Source organism: Rhyacophila brunnea, unplaced genomic scaffold (genome assembly GCF_057557595.1).
Source record: "Rhyacophila brunnea isolate RB1 unplaced genomic scaffold, BYU_Rbru_1.0 scaffold_6, whole genome shotgun sequence".
Classification (NCBI taxonomy): Eukaryota; Metazoa; Arthropoda; class Insecta; order Trichoptera; family Rhyacophilidae; genus Rhyacophila; species Rhyacophila brunnea.
The window spans coordinates 22,181,237-22,205,337 of NW_028233276.1; the positions used below are offsets into that span (position 1 = coordinate 22,181,237).

Genomic DNA, 24,101 nt, shown 5'->3' on the forward strand with positions numbered 1-24,101 from the left:
TATTGTTCCGAAATGCTGTTACTCATTTGTATTCTTCCATTAATAAACACTTTTTTTCCGAATAATAACGTAGAATAAATATAACACTCATTTGATAATAAACGTAAAGAATAATGTAATATTATTATTATAAATACCTGTGAAAAGATACGTCGGCATTTCTCCTGGTTTTGCATCATATTGTACTGCAAGAGACCATGGTTTTTTTTACTTAAAACGTCGACGAAAATATCTTACTTCTTTCAAGATCAAGAGAATAACAATATTATATCCGTCATGTTGTTTTACGACAGGAACTTTAAGTAGCAGCTCCAGAATACCAACTGTCTTTCTCCGATTCGTATTTTTTAGTACATAAATGATGGCATGTTTCCTCTCCAGTCTTCAATCTCTTTGGGTTACATGTACCTAGCAAATAAATCAAACACCAATACGAATTCCAAATTTAATAAACAAATTTGTGGCAGGTATTGGAAAACTATTATAATCTTTCCAGTGTGATTCAAATATTATTTAATATAATTATCTAATCTATAATTTTTATTTGACGTTCATAAATTTTTATTAAAAATGTATTTTTTTAAATTTATGACAAATAGCGCGTTCCATTGTGACCAACTGAAGTTGAATTAATTTTGCTCATACGGATGTGACGAAACATTTCATATTGTGGAATGGGAACGTTTGAGAAAGTATAAAAGCGCTTGTGATCCGATCGCGACTGGCTCCTTCGAGTCCGGCTACTAGCGAATTAGGTGGATTAAATCTTGTTCATGTTATATTGACGTAAATCAAAACAATGTCACTAAGTCAGACAACAGTGGTGAGTATTCTTTATACAATTAACCGTGTGTATATCCCATATGTTGTCATTTTCTTGACACATCACCTTTATCTGACAGCCTTGATTTCACCTTTGGAATAAGGACGAATGCACCGATAATTATTTTCTTGGTAATGTCGCCGAATTCCGATTTGTATTTTGTCTGCACCCGTTTAAATATATTTTCACATCAATGAAAAGTGTGAAAATATTTATACTTTTTTGGTACAGCGTTATTCTAGATTTTCCAGTAACTACGAAGTATGTACCCTAGGTCTTTATCAGTGAAGAAATCGTACAAAGGTAAACCGCTAAAAAAACAAATCGTCTCTAAAATCAGTAATTTTCAACGCCGCAAAAATTCATGCCTCGGATATTTTTTCAATAGGTAATACATACCTAACAATGTTTGTCTAAATCTTTTTATATATAGGTAGGTAGGTATATCACAAAAAGTTTTACGAAACATCTTTTTGAATAAGGTGTGGGTACCTACTTACAAACGAAAAAATTTATGTCTTTGTTGCAATACTGATGTTACTACGAAGATGTGATAATGTCATTCATAATATTATTAGTGTTGTCTATCCCAAGAAAAAAATTGGATAATTGTGCCGCAGATGACCGCATGACCTTTTAAAACTTTTTTTTATAGACCAAACCCAACCTGATCTAACCTAACCTAACCTTAGTGTGTGATAATGATGCATCAAAATGTATGAAAATATCGCATGACCTTTTAAAACTTTTTTTTATAGACCAAACCCAACCTGATCTAACCTAACCTAACCTTAGTGTGTGATAATGATGCATCAAAATGTATGAAAATATCAAACTTTCAATTAACAATTGGATCAAAAAGCATCTCCGCCGACAGAAAAAAGTATTTAATATAATAATTGTACAGACAATTATTGTCTACATGGGATAAACTGTTTCTGCAAAAAAAAAATGATAAATGCTCATGCGGTCACCTGCGGCACATAACCAAATATTGTGTTCCTAGGAAAAACATTGTCAGTTGAAAGAAACCAGCAACTTCACACCAGTGCTTGGCATCCTGTTGTCAATCACTACTTCGTATGATTTCAATTTATTACAATTTTATTTGAATAATAAAGTCAAACTCCTTTTGTGGCAGTCTAGTCAAAAATAGTGTAGAATCACAGAACAGATTAACCCGGCGCCCGCTTCTGTCACGAAAGTAGTACGCGAAATTGCGCAAAACTACGGGGCTACAGCGCTTCTGTCGCCAATGTTGTACGCAAAAATGCGCCGGTCGATTATGTAGAATATACATGACGCATGATTTTGAAATCTCTACCATAATTTGCCTTATTTCATTACCAACGGTGACATATATATAATATTGTCAAATAAATTATGTTACAATACTAAAACTTCGATGTTTGACATGCCTTCGACAGGCCGTCAATCTACGCTCATTTAATTTTGGCTTGAAACATCGCGCCACTTTACTGCGTTTGCGCAGTATGCGTAATATCACTGTTGTGAGAGGACTGTGCAAGGAATCGCTCTTGTCGTTTTTCCATACAAAATATTACGTATTTTACGCGATCTATTGTATTGTGTGAATTTTATTATAAATATTTTGTCTGTGTTATTGTTTATGTGTTTTTAACTATTCCATTCATGTGTATTAAACTGTTATAAGGTGTTTTGACTATATTTTTTTGGACTATTTTACCTTTGTTATCGTGTGAGTGTTTGGTTGAAAACTTTTTTCAAACTTCAATATGGCTGGTTTAAGTGAGGAATTGGACTCCGATTACGAAATGTCTGAAGAAGAATTTGAACCATCTGACCTCAGTGATGTAGATATATCAGAAGAGCCAATTGAACACTTGAGAACATGGACATCCGGACCCCATGTCCCGATCGTGTATGAGTTTGATGATTTTCAATCCGGCATAGCAAACAGCGATTTGACTGAGACTTCGCCTGAGTGTCTTTTTTTTGAACATTTTTTAAACCGTGATATAATGTTGAAGGTAGTCCAACAAACAAACATTTTTTTTCACTATCAATATAATACTCAAGAACTTGGACCAAAATCACGTTCTCATAATTGGATCGATACAACTGTATCAGAATTATATGCATTTTTTGCGGTGTCAATGCTCATGACACGAAACAAACATTTGTCACTAGAAGAACACTGGAGTACGGATTGTTTTTTAAGTGCACCCATTTTCGGTCAGACAATGCCTAGAGACCGATATGAGTTATTGCTCCAAATGCTCCATTTTTCCGATCCAACAAGTGTTACCTCAGATAGACTAAATAAAATTAGGTTACTTTTAGAGCATACACGCAAAATTTTCAAAGACACGATGATTCCGCATCAAAATCTCTGTATCGATGAGAGCATTATTGTTTTTAAAGGGAGACTTATTTTTAAACAATTTATTCCATCGAAGCGTCATCGTTTCGGTATCAAAATGTTCGTGCTGTGTGACGTTATGACGGGTTATATTTTAGATTTTATTATTTATTGTGGTGACGGGACAGACATAGTGGATAGCCAAAACTTTGGAATTTCCGGAGCTGTTGTGACAACGCTGCTGACCGAGTATCTGGGCAAAGGGCATTCGTTGTGGTGCGATAACTGGTACACCGGTCCACAGTTATTCAAACACCTCCATGAAAATAAAACCAATGCTTGTGGGACTGTACGTAAGAATCGCAAAGAAATGCCATGCTTCAAAAAGCTGAAAAAGGGGGAGACAGAGGCAAAGTCAAAAAGCCCACTGTTGGCTCTCAAATGGTGTGACAGAAGAGATGTCCACATGCTTACAACCATGCACGATGACTCCTTCGGTCCAACCGGTAAAACTAATTTTAGAACCAGAGAACCCATTATGAAGCCAAAGTGCATCTTAGAGTATAATAAAAATATGGGGACTGTCGACAAGGCCGACATGATGCTCAGCAGCTTGTCGTGCATGAGGAAATCTGTGAAATGGTACAAAAAAGTAGCATTTCACATGATTGACCTCTATTTATTAAATTCATTCTATATGTATAAATCTGTTACTGGTAGTAAAAAAACTTTAGGAGAATTTCAGTTAGTCGTGATAAAACAATTAGTTGCTAAGTACGCTGTGAAAATCACGAAAACTCCACAACCCAGACCATCGACTAGTGAAAATCCATTGAGGTTGTTACCTAGAACTTTAACAGATCATTTGCCGGAACACATTCCGCCCACGGCAAATAATAAAAAGCCCAGAAGACGCTGTCATGTGTGCGGAAATTCAAAAATTAATAAAAAAAAAACATCTCTATCTAGATATATGTGTTGTATTTGCAATGTGGCTTTATGTCTCAGTCCGTGTTATAAAATCTACCACTCTTCAAAACAATTTTAAATGTGAAAAGTAAAAATAAATATGTAACTCAGTAATAATATTTAATAGCTGTTTAAGTGTCTGCCTAAAAGTTTGTTTAGTCTAAAATTATTGTGCTATATTTACGACCCTACTCAGGGAAAAAACATTATGTGTGATTTTATTACCATTTGTGAAGTGTTTCTATACTCGCGTCAAGCACGAGCGTGACGAATAACAAAATACAAGCCTTGCAGTGCTCCATATACATAAAACAAAATGGCGGAAATCTTCTAAATGGTGAGTCTTTGTATAGAATTAATTTCTTCGGATATTTTTGACATTATGACTGATTTATTACGGTTTTTTAATGTTGTAAAATAATCTGAACATGTCTAGGCGCCTAAAGAGCCATAAAACTCATTTTTTATTACCATTTTTATTATGAAACACAGAAGTTAAATTAAACAAAAACCGTCACCGCGGAGAGTGAATTCGTCATACTACAATAGCCCGCGAGTGCCAGGTTAATAAATAAAAATGAATGTAAAAGCCATCGCCATGGACCAATATTTTGAAGCAGGGTATTTTATGGCAGTCAAGCTGTAAAATCCAAATATAACAAAGCATGCTGACGGCACTCAATATTGGATGCACGTTACATTTACATAACAAACTTTAATGCATATTATTATCATACAGACGTAACTATTGAAAACAACAAATTCTAAAACGTGTTTTAATATTATCCCATATTTTTCCATACTCGAGATCCGTTGCCTGTTATACCACACCCAGTAGGGTAAGCCAGTTCCCTTTTAATTTTGAGTTCCCTGTGTAGAATAAATCCATTAACCCCACCACCGAGTGCAACAAAAATTTGTCACAACACCACAGGGGCCAGTAATATTGTGTAATTCGACCACGATAAACTGCTGAGGGAGTGCTAATAACCATGTTTAATGAAATCGCTTAGAATATTGATATATTCCACTTACATGAGCAGGTCGACGTTATTTTATAAATTTTTAAGATAGGGTCTATCAATAGTTCACTCTGTGTTCTTCCATCTACGTTTACTTTTGTTATTTTATTTCTTATTTTATCACTTATTGTATTATTAACTCACATTTCTCTGTATTTTTATTTAAAAAAATGTTAACACTTATTTTATGTCATGTCGTGAATGGTTTGAATTTATAATTTGTTATGTTCATTATATGTAAAATAATGAAATTTGAATTTGATTTTGAACAAAGTTGAAAGCTGCTCAGCATGAATGTCGCCGATGTGTTTGATTGAAAAAGTTGTCACGTCACCACCACGTACAGAATCCATACTATGCATAGCGCGTGAATCGCTTTTAGTTCAAACCGCCAGCCTGTCCAACCGTGCAGAGCATGAATATGACGATGGATGATGATCATAATTAAATGACATCTAGTGTTAAGAAAATACATTGAAACCCCCTTTTTACTTTTCTGAAGGAACTGACAAAAAACACAAGTAGAGGAAAAACATAAATTTAAAAAATCACGCAAATTGGTTTAGTGCCTATGTCAATGTGTTTTATGTCTTTGAGACTGTTCATTTTCTCTTGACTGACAATGGTTTTCTTTGCTGAACGAGTATAAAGAAAACCAAAACAGCACAATACAAGAAAAAACCTAAAACACAAATTCTGTAAACAACAAGAACAAAAAATGTCTATGACAAGTGACCGTAACATTTAAGTAAAATGGCAAACCATAACCACCCTTAATTGACTAAAATAAAAGATCATGATTCAATATAGAACATTAACTGTCTAGTGTTCCCACAATATACATAATTATATATCGACATGATTTCGCTTTGATTTCATATTTTTCCGCTATAAATGTTTAGAATATTTAAAAAAAAAAAGGAATTCTTTGGCGTGCCGTAGAAAACTTTTAATATGTCAAGTTAGGCATGCGTGTCACGTATTTTCCATCGCTAGAAACTACCATTTCAAGTCAAAAAATAAATAAGTCAGTAAATTACCGCAAGTGCGAAATTTTAATTATAAATGTATTTATTTTATTGGTCATCATTTCCTGATCAAAATATTTGTAGATTTAGGTATTAAAGTTAGTAACATGGCAACATAGTGAATAGAATGCTGGCTAGTGAGTGGATGAGATAGATCACCCACTGTCAATATTCGGGATGCATGTTCCAATGTGAAGAGGGGCCAAAGAAATTTCACTTCTACCTGGCCACATTCATGTTTTTTTACCTACCTATTCATAAAGTTAATACATTTCGTTTGTTGAAACTAACTCGTTGAATTAAATACATTGTTGAACGACATGTAAATTATTTTTTATTTATCCATTTCATAATTCAATCCAGAGTATTTTAATATTGCTCCCATGATGTGAGTGGTAAGTCAAACGTATTTTATTTACAGTTAAAACTTTACAACACGGTGATCGAAGACGTGATATCTGGAGTAAGGGAAACCTTCCTGGATGATGGAGTAGATGAGCAAGTGCTTCAGGAGCTTCGGCAGTTATGGGAATCGAAGTTGACGGCCAGCAAAGCGGTGGAACAGAATCCTGAACCACCGGAGCACCAGCCCCCGCCCATTGTAGCTAATAATATGAAAGCTAATGGAAATAAATCTGGTAAGGAGTTTGGGTTTTTTAACAGTCTTCTATCACTCTGTAGCTCGGTTTCGGAGCATAGTGCAAACTGTCTATTGCTATGTCAAAACTGAGGTGCATAGATCGCTCTTATACAATCACCGCAGGCTGAGGTTGTACCCCCCTCCAAGTATTTTAAAATATCAACATTCCCGATGTTCTGCCTCTTGCCAATCAAGAGAAATCAGGTCAGATGCTATTGCACACAATGTTCGTCTGGGTATCACTGACTGTTCCTTGTCTCTGAACCCTAGCACAATACTGGTCTCAACTATGTTTTATATGGGCAGACATTCATATAAATGAATATATTTTAAAGCAATATTTTATTAATTTCAGGTGCAATTAGGAAAGGACCCGTGAACATAGTCGATCAGCATCACGTTGTTTCGAATCAGGGGATGAACCACTTGAACCAAGCAAATAATTCAAATAGTACAAGTAACGTGCCTTCTCAGCAGGGAGCCTCCGGTACCCAATCCAATCACCAACCCAACCTTATGGTTCATGACCCACTCACTAAAGTTCCTGTACAGGTAAGAAAGACTTCTCATAATAATTGATCTATGTAGTATAAGAAGCTCAAAACACCAGTCACATGTAAGTGAAGCTGATAATAAAGTTACTAAGACTAATGATTAAATTAGCTGCAAGTCATTTCGCTTTGCAGGTTCATCTGTAGCCACACTAATAAAAATGTCATACAGACTGTTAAAAGATTTTTCTTGACACCAGAGGTGTAGGGTGGAGGTAGGCTGTGAAGATTCAACATAAATAGAGCTCACTACACTTTCAGTCATACTTATTTGTTTTCATTAAACTGATTGTACTAAGATTACAAATTGCAATTGGAATTATTAGTTACTTAGTTATTAAAATTCAATTAATCCCTGTTTAGACTAACCACTAAACCATAATAGATCCAGCAAAAATAATACACACCTTTTTAGTCATACTTATTTGTTTGTTTTTACTGAACTAAGAATACAAATTGCAGGTGGTTTTTAAAATTCGATTAAACCCTGCCTAAACCAAACCATAATAGACAAAAAATATTCATCTATCTATAAAATATCTGTTATGGTTTGCTTAGGATTGGCACATACGGGTGTCATAGACCCTATGCCCACGCCTCTGTCATAGATTTTTTTGACATATATTTGCTTATTTGTAAACGGAATTGCATAGAATAATCATAGACACTAAAACTCTCTTGACATATATGTGCCCGATCGTCATAGAGTGTATTAGGTCCTTTAAGGAAGGGTTCAATTGATTCTTTTAAACTAATCCAATACCATTTGTATTCTTAGTCCAATGAAAATAAATCAATATGACTGACAAAGTTTAGTGTGTACTATTTATGTCAGATCTCCACAGCCCACCTCCATCCTTCACTACTGATATAAAAAATATAGTCATTGCTGCCAACATAAAAATATTAACCATTCTATGGTTATACCAATTACTCAACTATATTAAAACATCTCTGAAAATCACTATCAAGTGTTTTGATTCAATGAGTTTGATGTACATCTTCCTTCAATAGTTCAAAATCTTCTATTATTTGTCTTCTTGCAGTTAACGTTACCCGCACAAGCAGGAGTGCCAGGTTCTGTGCCTAGAGTGTTCACGTTGCAAATACCGACCACAGCTCTACAAAACAATCAACTCCATCAAGTAAGTAATTAATGTTTTTATCATCATAATACGAATTGATTACAACATTAACAATTATAGCAAGTATCATGTACACAGGAGGAGCTAGGAAGATGGTTGAATATTTCCCCTAGCCCCCAATAAAGCTAGCATGGGTCACAGGCAGACATCTAAAAAATGGCGCTCGTGTTGTCCGCTCAGACGCTGTCTCTCAGTTTCCTTGTATTCTGTTCAGGCAGTGCCAACGGTGCAAAATGGGCAAATTAGTCCCAAACATAATAACAGCATATTATATTTGGGGATGTAGTTGAAATCACCACTTTGGCAATATGTCAGGTGGATGAGCGATGGAGGGTGAAGAACTGAAGTCTGAGGATGATATAGATTGCATATTTATTTGCAGTTTATCATGTACAGTTTGCATGGGTACATATAGGCAATATTGCATAATATTAGATACCCCGAAGCAGAATGACAGTTACACGGTTTAGATACAATGAGGAGTGAGAGAGTTTAGCCTTCGATGCGACGATACGGAGTGAAATTTGTTCCATCATGATAGCCTTTTTATTAAACCCATCACGATGGAAAATGCTTTCACTGCGTATTTCAGGACTTGGTGGGAAAATACATTTTTAATATGATAAACATTAATAAATGTTGCTGAGGTGAAAAAGTGCTTACTAAGTAGTAATTCGATTGTGTGAAAAATGTTTGTAAGGAAAATGCACAGACTAAACAATATTAAAATAAATATTATTAATTTGAGAATGAGTCGTATGTCATGGATTCTGCTGACACTGCTTGGTTCTCACGGAACCATCGATAGCCACATATATTATAACATGCCTTGAAGATACAGTATGAATTGTGTTGGTAACAATACTAATTATTCACTGGGTATTTAAAACTGTTATTGAAAGGTTAATTGCGTATTTTTATACTCTGATATTTTGTCAACCCAATTTCTTTTGCAGGTGTTGACCGGACCTATCATCACCGCCACCATGAACCTACCTCAGCCACTGGCAGCCACCTTACTGCAGCAACATATCAATGCGGCGTTATCCGGACAGCAATCTAGTTTTCGTATGTTTATTTTTTATAGCGATTTCCACTTATTGCATTTAAACCATCAGGAAATTTTATGCAGTAATGTGAAAGAAAATGATGAGCTCGATCAATATATTGATCAAAGAAATATAGAAGCGACTAGGTCAGGGATGGTGAACCTTTTTACGTACACGTGCCCAAATTTCCCAAATATTATTTTTTGACTGTCTGACGTGCCGAGCAATTTTTCAAGTAATTCAAGCAGGACAAAAATTAAAAAATAGTTCTTTAACCGCCCGACCTCTTTGAACGTACGCAATACGCGCTCTGTGACGTAGCCCTGGCGCGCTAACCCGTATCAAGTTCGCGCTTTAGAAAAAAATACATCTCGATGTCTACAAAACGAACGTGATACGCTTATGGGTTTATACATACATACAATTCACATATACAGCTAATTCTTCAAGGTTAGTCGACGTGCGCAGTCGTTTGGAGACATTTCGTAAGGTTCATTCAACTTAGTACTACGAGTCAGGGGCGCGATACATGCGTTTTAGTGCGTAATTATTTTGAAGCGCGTTTTTTGTTTCCTGTACAGTTTTATTTGTTTTTTGTATGAATAATGACATTTATTTTTATGTGAATACTATACTGACTTACTTTTTGTGTGTGTATATTGATATTTATTTTTTATTGGTGACTTTGAACCCATATATTTTACCAGTGAACTTTTTTAGTCAGTAAAACATGTCTAGTGAGAGTGAATATGAGAATATTAGCACCTCCGGGAGTGATACCACAATAGATGACAACTCTTCGTCTTCGCAAGACGATGTAAGCGATGTCGAAGAAGACATTCCTACAAGTTCTCAGGAGTGGGTTGACATAAATCCGGAAAACGACATTTCGCAGCAGCCGTTTCAATTTACGGAAAAATCTGGCGTTCCCGAATTTATGAATAACTATAAGGAGGAATTCGAATTCTTCAATTTCTTCTTTGATGAAAATCTTTTGAAGTTGATCGTGGAGCAAACTAACATATTTGCTGAGCAATTTATCAGTACAACACCACATTCATCCAGCAGCCTCATAAGTTTATGGCATCCGACTACAGAAAATGAAATGAGAATCTTTTTTGTCATAATTTTAGTCCAAAGCATAGTAAAGAAACCAGAAGAAAAAATGTATTGGTCTAAAAATCCTGTATTTCTTACGCCATTTTTTGCTCGAACACTCTCATATAGGAGATTTATACTGATAAAAAAGTTTCTTCACTTTAGTAATAATTCTGAATATGATGAATCTTCACACCCCAATCCCAAACTAAATAAAATTTGGCCTGTCTATCAATATCTTCAAACAAAATTCCAGGAAAGTTACATACCGGAAAAAAATGTAGCAATTGATGAGAGCATTATGCTGTACAAGGGGAAACTAGGGTGGATACAATACATACCCCTCAAAAGATCCAGATTTGGCATAAAAACGGCTCTATGTTACGATGCTACTCCCTGGGTAAACGTCAGATTGTTTTATTATACACTTGAAAGTATCTAAATGCCATTTTTTGAGCATAGACAACCATGGCTATCCAGCTATTATAATCGTAGACAATAAAAATAACCGCTATTATAAGCGAAGACAATAATTACGGTCACAGAGAACAGTGAAATATTAATTAACTTAATACCTAATTAACAATACAATTATTATTACGTTGGCTAAAATACTTGTCGTTTATTTCTGTAATTGGGGCCTAAATCATGTCGCTGAAATGGATAGATGATATCCTCACTATGGGCTTATCTCTCCAAGAATGTAAGATACCTAATATCTCCTTTTATACAGATAACCAACTCGCCCTTCCATTCAAAGACTTGACTCAAGTTGAAGACCTCTATTTATGCGAATAGTCCCACAGACTAATGTTTTTCACCAGCCAACCCGACACTACTGTAAACTGCCCAGGTGCTGGAGTTTATTCTGCTGTTGACCACGATTCAGTCACACGAGCACTAGGTACGCCTTGCATGTCCTCGCCTACCACGAACGACCTCACCCACTTCTTCTTCCACACCGGTCACTCTGTTGACCTCCTTTGTGTCCGAGATGGACCAGGAAGTGGGTCCTCGGGCGTGTCGACACCCGAGTCCATACGAATGCGTAATCCTGCTCTGATCATCTGTTCCAAAGGCCTCCATTTCAGCGTGAAAACAGGCTGGAATCAAAACAATATTCCACTTTAGTAAACTGAATTTATTCCTTGGGAAACACGGGCATTGTCAAAACGTTCGATTAATTTATATAAATTATATTTGGTGATTAAATTATTACCTTGTGACGTATGTATTAGTTTATAATAGACTACCTTAAAATTGATATTTTGATTACACAAAAGTGTCAAAATTACAAAAACATTCAACATTCTTAACATTTATCTTTTTATTTATGATTTTGAATATATCAATGTCAGTTGCATACGGGAAAAGCAGTAATTAATAATTATTCTTAGGTACCTACTGTTTTTTAACAATATGATCCGCAATAAAAATAAATAAGTTATAAGAATACAATTAGGTATGCATATTTTTGAAAAATGCAATATATTTTTATGCAACGATATTTTCTTCAAAAGATAATATTGGAATGACATTTATATTTATTTTGTATATAGGAGTTACCTTGCAGGCACTTAACTCTTCCTAATAATATTTGCATAGGTATTATGATTTTTTTCTTTTTCTCTGTTTCTCCAGATGGTGCAACGTATGCTTGTAGTTCTGGTAGGTATTATGTAAGGAGAGAAGTGTTAGACAAAAACTTCATATTATACTCTTCAGAATCGATATCAAATGAAGTTTTGTAGGTAAGTTATTGCCTCTGACGGCTTCGACAATTGTTTCACGCAAATGGTTTTCTTCTGAATGTGTGAGTTTATGAGTTCTTAAACAACGTACCGACATACATATCTGTTTACATTTATATTTAAATTCATCACGTTTATGAGTTTTTAAATGACATATTTGTTTACATTTAAAATGAAATAGATCACACGCAAATGGTTTTTCTCATGTTTCGTTTTATGAACTTTAAGATAATGTTGTGCCGAGGCTCCGTATAGGTAGTCAATTTATTTAAAAGGTTATTCACCATTAAGTATCTTTACATGTGTTTGACGATTACTCCGTCGCGAGCATCCAATTGAACATACATTGCATTTATAAGATTTTTCACGAGTATGTTCTATATATGTATATATTCATTTCATGTGTTTTAAGACAACTAAGTCGCACGGATTTATATGAATATACATCGCATTTTAAAGGTTTTTTACCAGAATTGGTCATTTGTTTGTTTTTAAGATGACTAAGTTGCGAGCATCTATATGAGCATACATTGCATTTATAAGGTTTTTCACCAGTCACCAAAAATGCCGGCGCAGCTTAAGAGTTGGCCTATTGCGTCGAGGGTCTCAGGTTCTAATCCTCGGTCTAGCAAGTACGCATATTATTCGCGAGAATCTATATGAACATACATTGCATTTATTAGATTTTCTTCAGAATGCGTCATTGTGTCTTTAAAATTTAATTCGCGAGCATCTATATGAACACAAATCGCATTTGTGAGGGTGTGCACCAGTATTAATTGTCATTCAACATATTTTAAGACTACAAGGTGTTTTAAATGACATATTTGATTACATTTCAAATCACAATCATCACACGCAACTGGTTTTTCTACTGAATGTGTAAGTTTATGAGTTCTGAAACAACCTATTCAATACATTGCTGCCAAAAGTTAGTAAGTCGATAGTTTAGGTATTTTGAGCTTACCACGGATAAGATGTCTTTACTTATATACGTTTGCTAGAAAAAAAAATCAAGATCATCCGATTTTTAGAACATTGTATTTTTAGCTATTCATTATGTTGATAAAAATACGTAACTCTTGATTTTTCAATTTCCCAACATCAAAAGACTGTAGAGATGTTTACAGTATATAGAATAATGTAATTACATTATTTACAACAGAAGGTATATCGAAGAAATATCAGAAACATTATCAAATTACATAAACTTATTCAATGAAAGAACTTAAAGTTCTAATGTGTAAGTTCATAATATGAACTTACACATTCAGGAGAAGACCCATTTGCGTGTGATGAATGTGATTTCCAATATAATCAAATATGTAATTTAAAAGTACCTAGTAAGCTTAAAACATATTATGGAATGGCAATACTGATAAAAAAAACCTTATAAATGCGAATAATGTTCATGTAGATGCTCGCAAATTAGTTGTCTTCCCCTCTCTTCCATCAATAAACGTACAATATCACAGATAAATTATTTCTCATACCTTATTGAATCCCGTTCACGAGAATTCTCTCTCACTCTGGAGATGGTTGGATTGATAGTTATTAACTGAAATTGGTACTCATAATCCGGCATTGTTACTTGCATACTTATTATTATTCTGCCGATAAGTTGCCATTTTTGACAGCTTGCAATACTGTTCAATATTGATAGGTTGGCCCATAGACTAAGGTTGGCCTCCGCCACGACGTGAAGTTATCGGCAGAATATTATAATATATATAATGTATCCCTTCGCCGGCCACGGCCGATTAATAACGATTGATCGTTTCAATAATAATATATAGTAATATTTTGTTATCATGTCGAAGCGTAATGAAATATGCAAGTTCCTATTTCTTTCGAGCGTTGATTATATTTTGGCTTTTATTTCTTTTTAAATAAAGCTACGTCTTTTTCAACCTTGTAAATGGCTAATTTTGAAACAATAATAATTAATGTCGTCCACGAAAGCCGACGGTTGCAATGCAGATACGTTTCATAAAACACTTATTTACATATTCCAAAGTTTTTTCGTCGGCCTTCAAGACAAGTAATAAGATAGTAGTTATAATATATTAAGTTGTAGTCTACCCCTAGGTTGAAAGCATAACCGAGAAAATTAAGATTTAAAAAAATTATGAGGTTAGTTTGGTATATGTAATATGAAAACACGCTTCATGAATATTTATGATAGGTATATTATGCCGAAAGGTAAGTTTTAAGTAGGAAAAGTGGCATTTTAATGAAAACCAGTGACGTTTAATTTCAATCAGTGCTAGCCGTTTTATCGAGGCTATTTGACCGGGCCATTTGTTTGTGGAGGCGAAATGTTTTTGGGGCTCATAAACTGGAGCCTGTTTTATTTATTATACATTTAATTAAATGAATACAAATACGGAATACTGACTATGGATAAATATTATTATCTTATAAAAACAATCACTAATCAAAGAGTAAATAAATGCCATTCAATGGCTCATTTCATCTCACTCGTATTTCTTATTTTATTGATTAAATTTGAGTCGGAATAATCTGAAATAATAACAATATCGTTTAGTTAACATGGCTAAATTATCTATAACATTATTTTGAAAAATTTTCCTTATTTTCGCATACTTACCTACCTATTTGAAGCGTTTTTATATGAAGGTTTAAGCACGAGTGTCTTTGTGTCGAAGGTTACTTTATAATTATTTAAATTTTATGAAATGCATTGGCGAACTCTAATATGCTATACTGATTTTTGTAATCTATTTTTCATTGTAAAAGATTTTTATATATGTAGTTATAATAGCGTGTTACCCATATAATAGCATTTTTTCAAAGATTGTCTATGCTCAAAAAGTGTCACTTAGATGCTTTCAAATATTGAATAAAAAAATCTGACGTTTACCCAGGGAGTAGCGTCGTAACATAGAGCCATAAAAACATATATGCTGTGCGAATCGTCGTCTGGATACACATGGTCTACAAAAATCTACACTGGAAAAAATACTCTCTTTGATTAACAATATCGAAACCTCCCTGTTACATCCCAAGTAGTAATGAGCCTAATGAAACCATTGCTGAACAAGGGCTACTGTCTTACCACGGACAATTTTTATACATCGCCGGAATTAGCCGAGATACTCACTTCAAATAAAACTGACACATACGGGACTCTAAGATTTAGGCGTAAAGGTGTACCAAAAAATATTTCATTTCCAAAGAAGGTAACTAGAGGGTACACTAAAGCCTACAGAAAAGGAAAGTTGATGGTGATGAGATGGAGGGACAAAAAAGATGTATTTTTCCTTTCCACTATCCATAGTTGCACCATGATATATGTAGGACAGGGTAAACAACGTCCTACTGTGGCAAATGACTACAATTTCACTATGGGAGGCGTTGACCGCGTTGATCAACATTTGGCAATCTGCCCTGTTACGCGGAAACAGGGTAAGAAATATTACAAAAAAATGTTTTTCCATTTGCTCGAACAAGCTTTGTGGAACGCATTTGTTTTATATAAAAAGAACGGGGGAAAAGGAAGTAATTCGAAATTTAGGGTGAAAGTAATTCATCAATACTTAGAAAAATATCACTCGCCAGAATTTTCAGCGAAAGGAGGAAGACCATCCACAACTCCAAACCCATTACGTCTTACTGAGAGACATTTTATTGATACAATCCCGCCAACGCATAGTAAAGCAAATGCAAAGAAACGCTGTGTTGTTTGCTGTTCCAAAACGGATGATAAAGGGAAAAAAGTGAGGAGAGAAACGAGATATTATTGCCCCGACTGTAATTTGGGCCTGTGTATCCCATGCTTCAAGATATATCACACTAAGAAATTTTTTTCAAATATTCTATACTGTATCATCAGCCGGGTCAATCCACTGCATCATGAAGGCCTCCCCAAGCTTCTTCCAACTCTCTCGGTCCTGTGTCGTTATCAATCAAACATGAAATACTGAAATAAAATCCCACCCAAAGCAAAGAACCACCCACCAAAATAAGAAATAAACCCAAAAAAAAAATCGCTGCCACGTATTTCCGCCGAACTTTACCAGTTCGTCAATCCAGCGGCTTTTAGGGCGATCCTGGGGCCATTTCGTGCCCCTTGGGTACCACTGGATGACGGCATTTGTCCACCGCCCGTCCTTTCTGCGAGCAATGTGCCCCGCCCATCTCCATTTCAACTGTTTGGAAACGTCTATTACATCGCGTACTCCTGTCTGCTTCCTAACGCAGGTGAGGTTCTTTTCTATATATATATATATATATATTTCTATAAACCCTTATACGTATAATTTTTACAAAAGTTTTTTATTATTTTCAAAATATTTTTATTACTACACCACAAGTTTGCAACCCCTGATGTAACACACTAAGGAAAAATAAAATATATGCTTGATATATTTCTGTAAACCCTTTTATGTATAATTTTTACACAAATAAAATATTATTTTCAAAATATTTTTACTACTACACCACTAGTTTGCAACCTCTGATTAAATGAATCTAATCTAATCTATTGTAAATGCATACATTTCCGTTTGCGCATCGATTGATATTATTGGTAAAAATTTTATTAAAAACTGAAGAAAATTTGGGGTAGGTTGTAGGATGATGATGAAGAAGTCGTAAATGGCGTATGCAGGAGCGAGTTTTATTGGCAGCGTAATGGTCGGTACAATAGATGTTACAGCAGTTCAGATAACAATGACAGTACGTATGATAGGTACGGAGCCGAGGTCCGCACTTCGGTACAATCAGATGTTGAGCGAAGCGATATCGAGACTGCGATGGTAACAGACTGGTTACGTATCTTCGAGTGACATTTTGATAAATCATTCTTCGTTATTTATACAGTCAAAAGTAATACATAAACATTATATTCTAGTACATAATTATCTTGAAGGAGTCAGCAGATTAAATTCGAGTAGTTTATTTATTATTACAGTCGTAATGTAATATGAGACTATGGGAATAGATATTTGAATACTTTTCCATTGCGAGTTGTTTACTGGAATATGATTCGCTGGGAATATATTATTGCAGTCGAATAATTTGATACATTCAAAATAGATATCTGATCACTAATATACTGACAACTACAAAAATACACATTTTTAATATTATATCTTGCCGATTATGTCTTGAAGCCACAAAACTTCGCAAAAATGTTATTAATCACTAAAAACCAAACTTTGTGTATCTATTTATATATTAACTTTACATAATATTAAAACAATGAAACGCATTTAATAAAAACTCCATTGATAATACCTAGTAGCTTTTTCAACTGTCAGAAAAAGTGTTGAGTACGAATCGTACCTATATAAAAGTGTGGGTTGCGGGTTTGAATCTAATATCTGTTAATTTTCTCTAATGTATTATTGATTTCATGATTAAGACCAATAAGCCGATAGGATTTGGCGCCCACGATGGCCGAGCAGTGACCTATAACATTGTGGGTCCCAGGTTCGAATCCTGGGTCTGACAAATACACATTGTTTTTCAATTTGTGTTTGAGTCAGAGTATAGACCTAATAGGTTGAAAAAGTGGCTAACATCCATTTCTCGTGAAAACAAAAATATGTTAATACAAATCTCCACTCTGTGGAGGCCCATATGATCTTATCTCGAACAGGCAATAATAATAGGAAACAAAAATATCCTTATCGTAATTACAATCAGCAACTTATTTCTTACCCAAACATAATCTCGAATGATTTTCAGTGACATTTGAATTGAGAAAATATGAAAGAAGACTGGCAAATGATAATTTGTGATTTAGGCATAATTTTTAACATTCGCAACCCAATGTATGTTATGGACCAATCAGAACAAATGTCAAGAACAATTCTATTGGTTATGGTAAAATCGACAGTTTGGAATAAAGCGGATTCCAAAACTAGTCGTACGAGCTCTAATAATTAACACAATCTATCTGAATGTCAGTTGTCAATGGATAATATTTATACACATATAAAAATTATAATGGTAACCGCTAGTGTGTTTGATGTAGTGTCATTGCAATTATCATTTTTTTAATGAAAGAGTCACTTTAAAGATGGCAGCACTTCGATACGTGATTCGAGCGTAATTAGGTTAACTTAACGGCGATATTTATGCATCCTGGCTCTATGAATGAATACAATGAACATTTTAAATGTGCAGTGAGCAACGCATCAGCGGTAAGCAAGTCGCAACTGGACGGAGCGTGTGACACGTCAGAGGACGAGATGTCTGACACGGGAGGCGGAGGGGCAGCTGCGTCAGATGAGGACGCAGAAGCAGGATCGGGGCTAGGCAGTGATGGCGGAGGGGGTGACGATGATGATGGGGAGGATGGAGATGAGGGTGTGGCTGACGAAGAACCTCTCAATTCGGGAGACGATGTCTCTGAGGAGGACCCTAGCGACATGTTCGACACTGATAATGTTGTCGTCTGTCAATATGATAAGGTAGTGCATTTAAATTATTTTTTTTCTCATTAAAACTGTATTACGACAGAACGATGGTTGACCAATGCACCATAAATACACAGTAAAAATACAATTTATAATGAATAGTGTAACGATTATAAATATATAGAATTTAATATGAAACGAATAAGTTAATAAACATAAAAATTAAATAAAAGCAAGTTTTTAAAGTTAATCATTGGTTATTGAATCCGTAAAAATATCACAGATATAATTATACATTTACATACATTTTGAATGTAAACCCATGGTCATAGATGAGGGCTTTTCCTTGCGCATTGCATCAGTGTCGACTTAATGTAATGTAAATATATGTATAATGTCAATAATTGTCAACAGTCATTAACTCATACGTCATGTAAAATGGGGTGAATAGAAACACTTTTGAAGTTTGTCGATGTGTATCTCAATGAAATATAAGCCAATTTTCAAAGTTAGAAATTTCAACCACGAGTCGAGGGCCATAGAGCTTATTTTCGGACTGATATTTATTGTGCTTGTTATGTTTTAACCTTATTTTGCCATTTTTGCTTACCTTTCTAATCATTCTCAAAATGGGGTGGATAGAAACACTAAATCATTTTACATTTGTTATCAATGAAACAGCTATAAATTATAGGAATACGATTAGGTACATGTTCAAACACGCGCGTTAACATGATTTTACTCCCTACTTCAGTTATAGTTTGTCAATTTATGGCTACAGCCTTATGTTGTAGCTTAACCACTGGGAAATGCTAATAGAAATGGCGTATTTCAAAAAAAAACTACCTTATTCTTAGGTCAATAATTATTATAAAACAATCATTATTTATAGGATGTTTATCACATATTAATGGTCAAAGACAGCCTATAATTAGTATCTTTAAATTTTGTTATCTTCAAATGTGTTAATCGTGCCCATTTTTTGAATAATAAAATGCCTAATTCTTGTCAAATTTGGGATCACAGAAATTATTAAATATAATATGTTATCGTAAATATTTCACTATATAATGTTAACATTAAGTTTACTAATGGTTTTATAAATTAATAAATCTAAAAAATCTTAACACCACTGCACATGGATGTACTGAATTATGACTATATTCTAAAATATTAGATCGAGAGAATACTATTTTATCTAATAAAAATACTTTATGCAGTCATCAAATGTTTAAATTAAATATAAAGGATAATAAGGCTTCAAAATTATATAAATAGATTATCTACAACGTTTAAGGAATGTTCAGGCTCATGCTTTGAAAATACCATAAAAAATCTCCATTTTGACCTACATTGGGCATGTGGACCGTTAATATATTTTGTGGATCAGTAAACTTTTTTCCAGAAATTGTTTCTAATCACCCTTATGTGTTTAATCATCCCATTTTACAGTACACTCCTTTACCTTCGTTGATTCTGTACATGCGTCTTATTTTGTAAAATCGAATGTCGAAATGAAACGTCAGTGTGAATAATTATGAAATAATTTTTATTATTCGTATTCAGATAACATTAATGCAATACAGTAAAACCTCGTTAGTAAGAACACTGATAATTCAAAATTCGCCGTAATTCGAAATTTTCCCGAAAAAAAAGTCCCTTGAACATTATTTTCATATAAAACCATACCTTTAATTCGAATTTCGTAATTTGAAATGATCTCTGAGTCCCTTGCATACAAAAATATTCAATAAATCGTAATAAAGTATACTATTTCATGAGCCAGTCATTGAAAATTGTTAGACTTTTCTTAAAAAATCAAAAATTTTATAATCCTTGACATTTTATGACCCAATTCGGTAGGCACATCTATGATCAGAAACGAAATTAATGAAAATCAAAAAAAAATTAAAATTATATTTTTCCCACATACATTTCGTAATTCGAATTTTTTTTCGATTTTCGGTCCCATGGAATTCGTATTAACGAGGTTTTACTGTAGATATTGGTTTTGATCATTCAATAGGATGATCTTAAGATCTGACTATCTTCAATAGAAAAAGCGAACGTAGCCATTTAACCATAGACGACTCGTTCATAACTAAGACGGGCTACGTTTAGTGATTCTTCATAGTGTTTTGAGCAAAGGAAGTCTTAGTTATGACAGATGGTTCTGCATTGCGCTCTTAATTTCATTTTTAATCATGCTTGTCCGGAAACCGCGCAGATTTTGGAATCTATAAAATTAATCTTGGGTCTGTTTAGACCGTAATAATGCACCGGAAAAACCATGATTAAAACAGTAGTACATACATACAATTTTTTTAGTTACAAAGAATTTAATTGTTACTTGTATTTTTCAGATAACAAGAAGCCGAAATAAATGGAAATTTTATTTGAAGGACGGAATAATGAACTTGTCCGGCAAAGACTTTGTGTTTCAAAAAGCCAATGGTGATGCTGAGTGGTGAGCGAGTTGTCATCCACTGTGCGATACAATGAAGCCTTAATTTTATATGTGAACAAAATTCATAATGATTTTTATATTATAGTAATTCGAGTATTAAATGAGTTTTGTTTGGGTTTATATTAGGGTTGTGTGCAAATAGTGGGCTAATAGCGGCACAGTGAAATGGACAGTGCTTCGTTAATATCTTGTTATTCTTTACATTTTAACAATGAGATCCAACCTTTGGTCCTCTTGATTCTGCACGATGGAAGGCCAACGTTACCTGCTGAGCAACCCTTTTTTATCTTGTCCTGGAAAGTTGTATCATATTTCTGCTAGTGGTAAAAAAATTAATTTGTTTGAAAACTCGTGCCCTACAGAATACTACGAACTATTTAAAATTGATGACGCTTCACTGCTGTTTTATCAAACATGATATTATTAGCTTATTGTATTAGCAAAATCATGAGCAGTATTGAAATCTGCCATAAATGTAGATTTATACTTTTGGTGGTGAATTTCCTTTGTTTATATATATATATATCTAACTTGTGAATGTACCGATCAGCAGTGAGGTGAATTTAATTAATGTCTTTGCCAGTAAAAGTGTCCTAATATTATGTATAAGTCTAAAAAGTATTTGTAGTGATCCACACGCGTTGTCCGGCAAAAGAATCTATAATGTGAACATATTCAGTTGGCCTTAGTTAGGATTTTTTTCTGTTCTGGAAAGCACATACCTACCTAATTGATAAGTTTTTTTAAGGTGGTAATATTAACAAAAATTATCCCACATGTGGAACAAATTTTTGTTAATCGAAAGAGTTTATTTTTCTCAATCAATTTAAAACAGTGGTGCACAACCTATGACCTTCCATGCAATTTGCAATGAAAAATATATAAAAAAATCTCAGTTTACTCCAAAAATTACCTAGACTAGGTTTTCAGTGAAACCTAGTTTAAATTGTTTTAGTTTATCTACTTGCATAATACCTGCATGCGACAACGCATTTATTGGATAAGACTACATTTATACACCAGCAAAATCTGGTGGGATAAGATCTGTCCAAATTGACGAAACCTATCGATGCTAGTCTACATAAGTGATCTCACTAACACTGGCACTGACTTTCGTCTTGTACATAAATATAAGCAATGCAGAGTTACTCAAATATCCGGTATGTACCTATTTAATTTAAAATTCAAATATATCTCCACTTGGGTGAGAATTTATCATTATCTGCAATACTTATTCACTGTGTGGGCCAGCAAACAATTAAAGAATGGATAAATGAGTCCACTGACAAAAAGGTTGTGAATCACTGATTTAGAGATTACAAACTCATTGATGATGTAATTTTTTTCATTCGTACATGTGCAATTACAAATCAATGTTTTGGAGAATGTGTAGAACATTCGAAGGATTAGGTCATATATTTCTTATTTTTGAATTTTTTACAAGAAATAATAACCCTGTAAATGTTTGTATTATTTTGTTATATTTTGTAATAAGTTATCGATTGCGATATAATACTATGTATAGGTGTAGAGTAATAATTTTGTTACCATTTTAAATAACTATCGCAATTTTGAGATATTGATATGTTATCCCGTTTACATTTTATGATCTCTTTATCAGCACTAAATCAGTCAAAATGTTCGTAACCTATTTATTTTCAATGAATACGATTGAAGCTGTTTCATTTACACACGGATACATAATCAATTTTAATTAAAAACGTAATCTCAAAGCTACGCTATCTTGTTTGTAGATGTGGAACTGCAAGATATTTCAATTGCAATATTGTGCAAAATAATAAATTTGATAGAATTTAACTACAAACAGTGTTTCATTATAAAAAATATGTTTTGTGAAGTTTCGTAATAATGTATGAGGTAGTCTATAATTGACGTCACACGTTTGAACTCTCCCTCCCCCTATTGTCATAATTTTTGTATCCCACTGTCTAATAATGTCATAATTTTTAATCCACCCCCTCCCTTTTTTTGTTTAATTTTCTACAATCCCCATATCTCTCTTTTCACATATCACCCCACCCATCAGGACGTGACTCATACATGGGCGACCCCTAATAGGTCCATGAACAGATTTGAAAATTTAGTTTTTTTCTGCCCTCAATTGTGACTATAAAATTAATGTACATACGCCAATAGGGTCCAAACACTAGTCAGGTGAATTTATAAAACGTAGTACAGAGCGATTTTATCTGATTATTTAGTATTGCCTCTGAAATTATACATCATAGCTATCACATGTATCTATCGTACGGTGCTGAAATGCATATTGCATATACATCGCAACTAATCTAACAATGTGCATCCTACTATAAGAATCTTTTGTCCTGTCTGCAGTGATCATTGTGGGATTTGCTAACAGAGGTGTAGCATTGTTAGAATTGTCGCAGTTTTGTTTGTTACAAATATATGTATGTAATAATTAATATAAATAACATTGTTTGCATGCAATCATAGTTCCAATCTTGCTCTTTATCTACTGAAAGTTGATATGTCATCCGTTTTACTTTCATTTACTGTATGAAACTGATTTCTTACTGTATAATACTAAATTTTATGCTAGTGTGTTTTCGTCAGTTCACTGCTAGGTAAGCATTTAAAAATTTGCTAGGGCCTTATGCATAATAATACCTATTTAAATAAATCCCATTATGCGTTGGTCAGGTGATTTACAGATAAATAAGAAATAATGATAAAACAGGTGGCACCCTTAACGGTGAAATTTAAACAAAAGTGACAGCTGCTGTCAAATAATTCATCATCATCATTTATGGCAAAACAATCCTTGGCGGGTCATGACCTCTATC

At 34.0% G+C, this 24,101-nt stretch overlaps 1 protein-coding gene across 1 annotated transcript; it reads left to right on the top strand.

Annotated features, from left to right (window-relative positions):
- Positions 1-664: 664 nt before the first annotated feature.
- Positions 665-24,101, top strand: TfIIA-L (transcription factor IIA L). Its single transcript, XM_085957042.1, has 7 exons — positions 665-823; positions 6,608-6,824; positions 7,182-7,378; positions 8,424-8,522; positions 9,479-9,590; positions 18,577-18,863; positions 21,173-24,101. Exons 1-7 carry the CDS (start codon positions 800-802, stop codon positions 21,278-21,280), a joined length of 1,044 nt encoding a protein of 347 aa, XP_085813168.1. The 5' UTR covers positions 665-799; the 3' UTR covers positions 21,281-24,101.

Bases quoted from the DNA above. Each gene is read 5' to 3' on its own strand.
- TfIIA-L (XM_085957042.1), top strand. From the start codon at position 800: ATGTCACTAAGTCAGACAACAGTG. The intron at 6,825-7,181 runs GTAAGGAGTTTG...TATTAATTTCAG, and splicing joins AGCTAATGGAAATAAATCTG to GTGCAATTAGGAAAGGACCC. The intron at 7,379-8,423 runs GTAAGAAAGACT...GTCTTCTTGCAG, and splicing joins TCACTAAAGTTCCTGTACAG to TTAACGTTACCCGCACAAGC.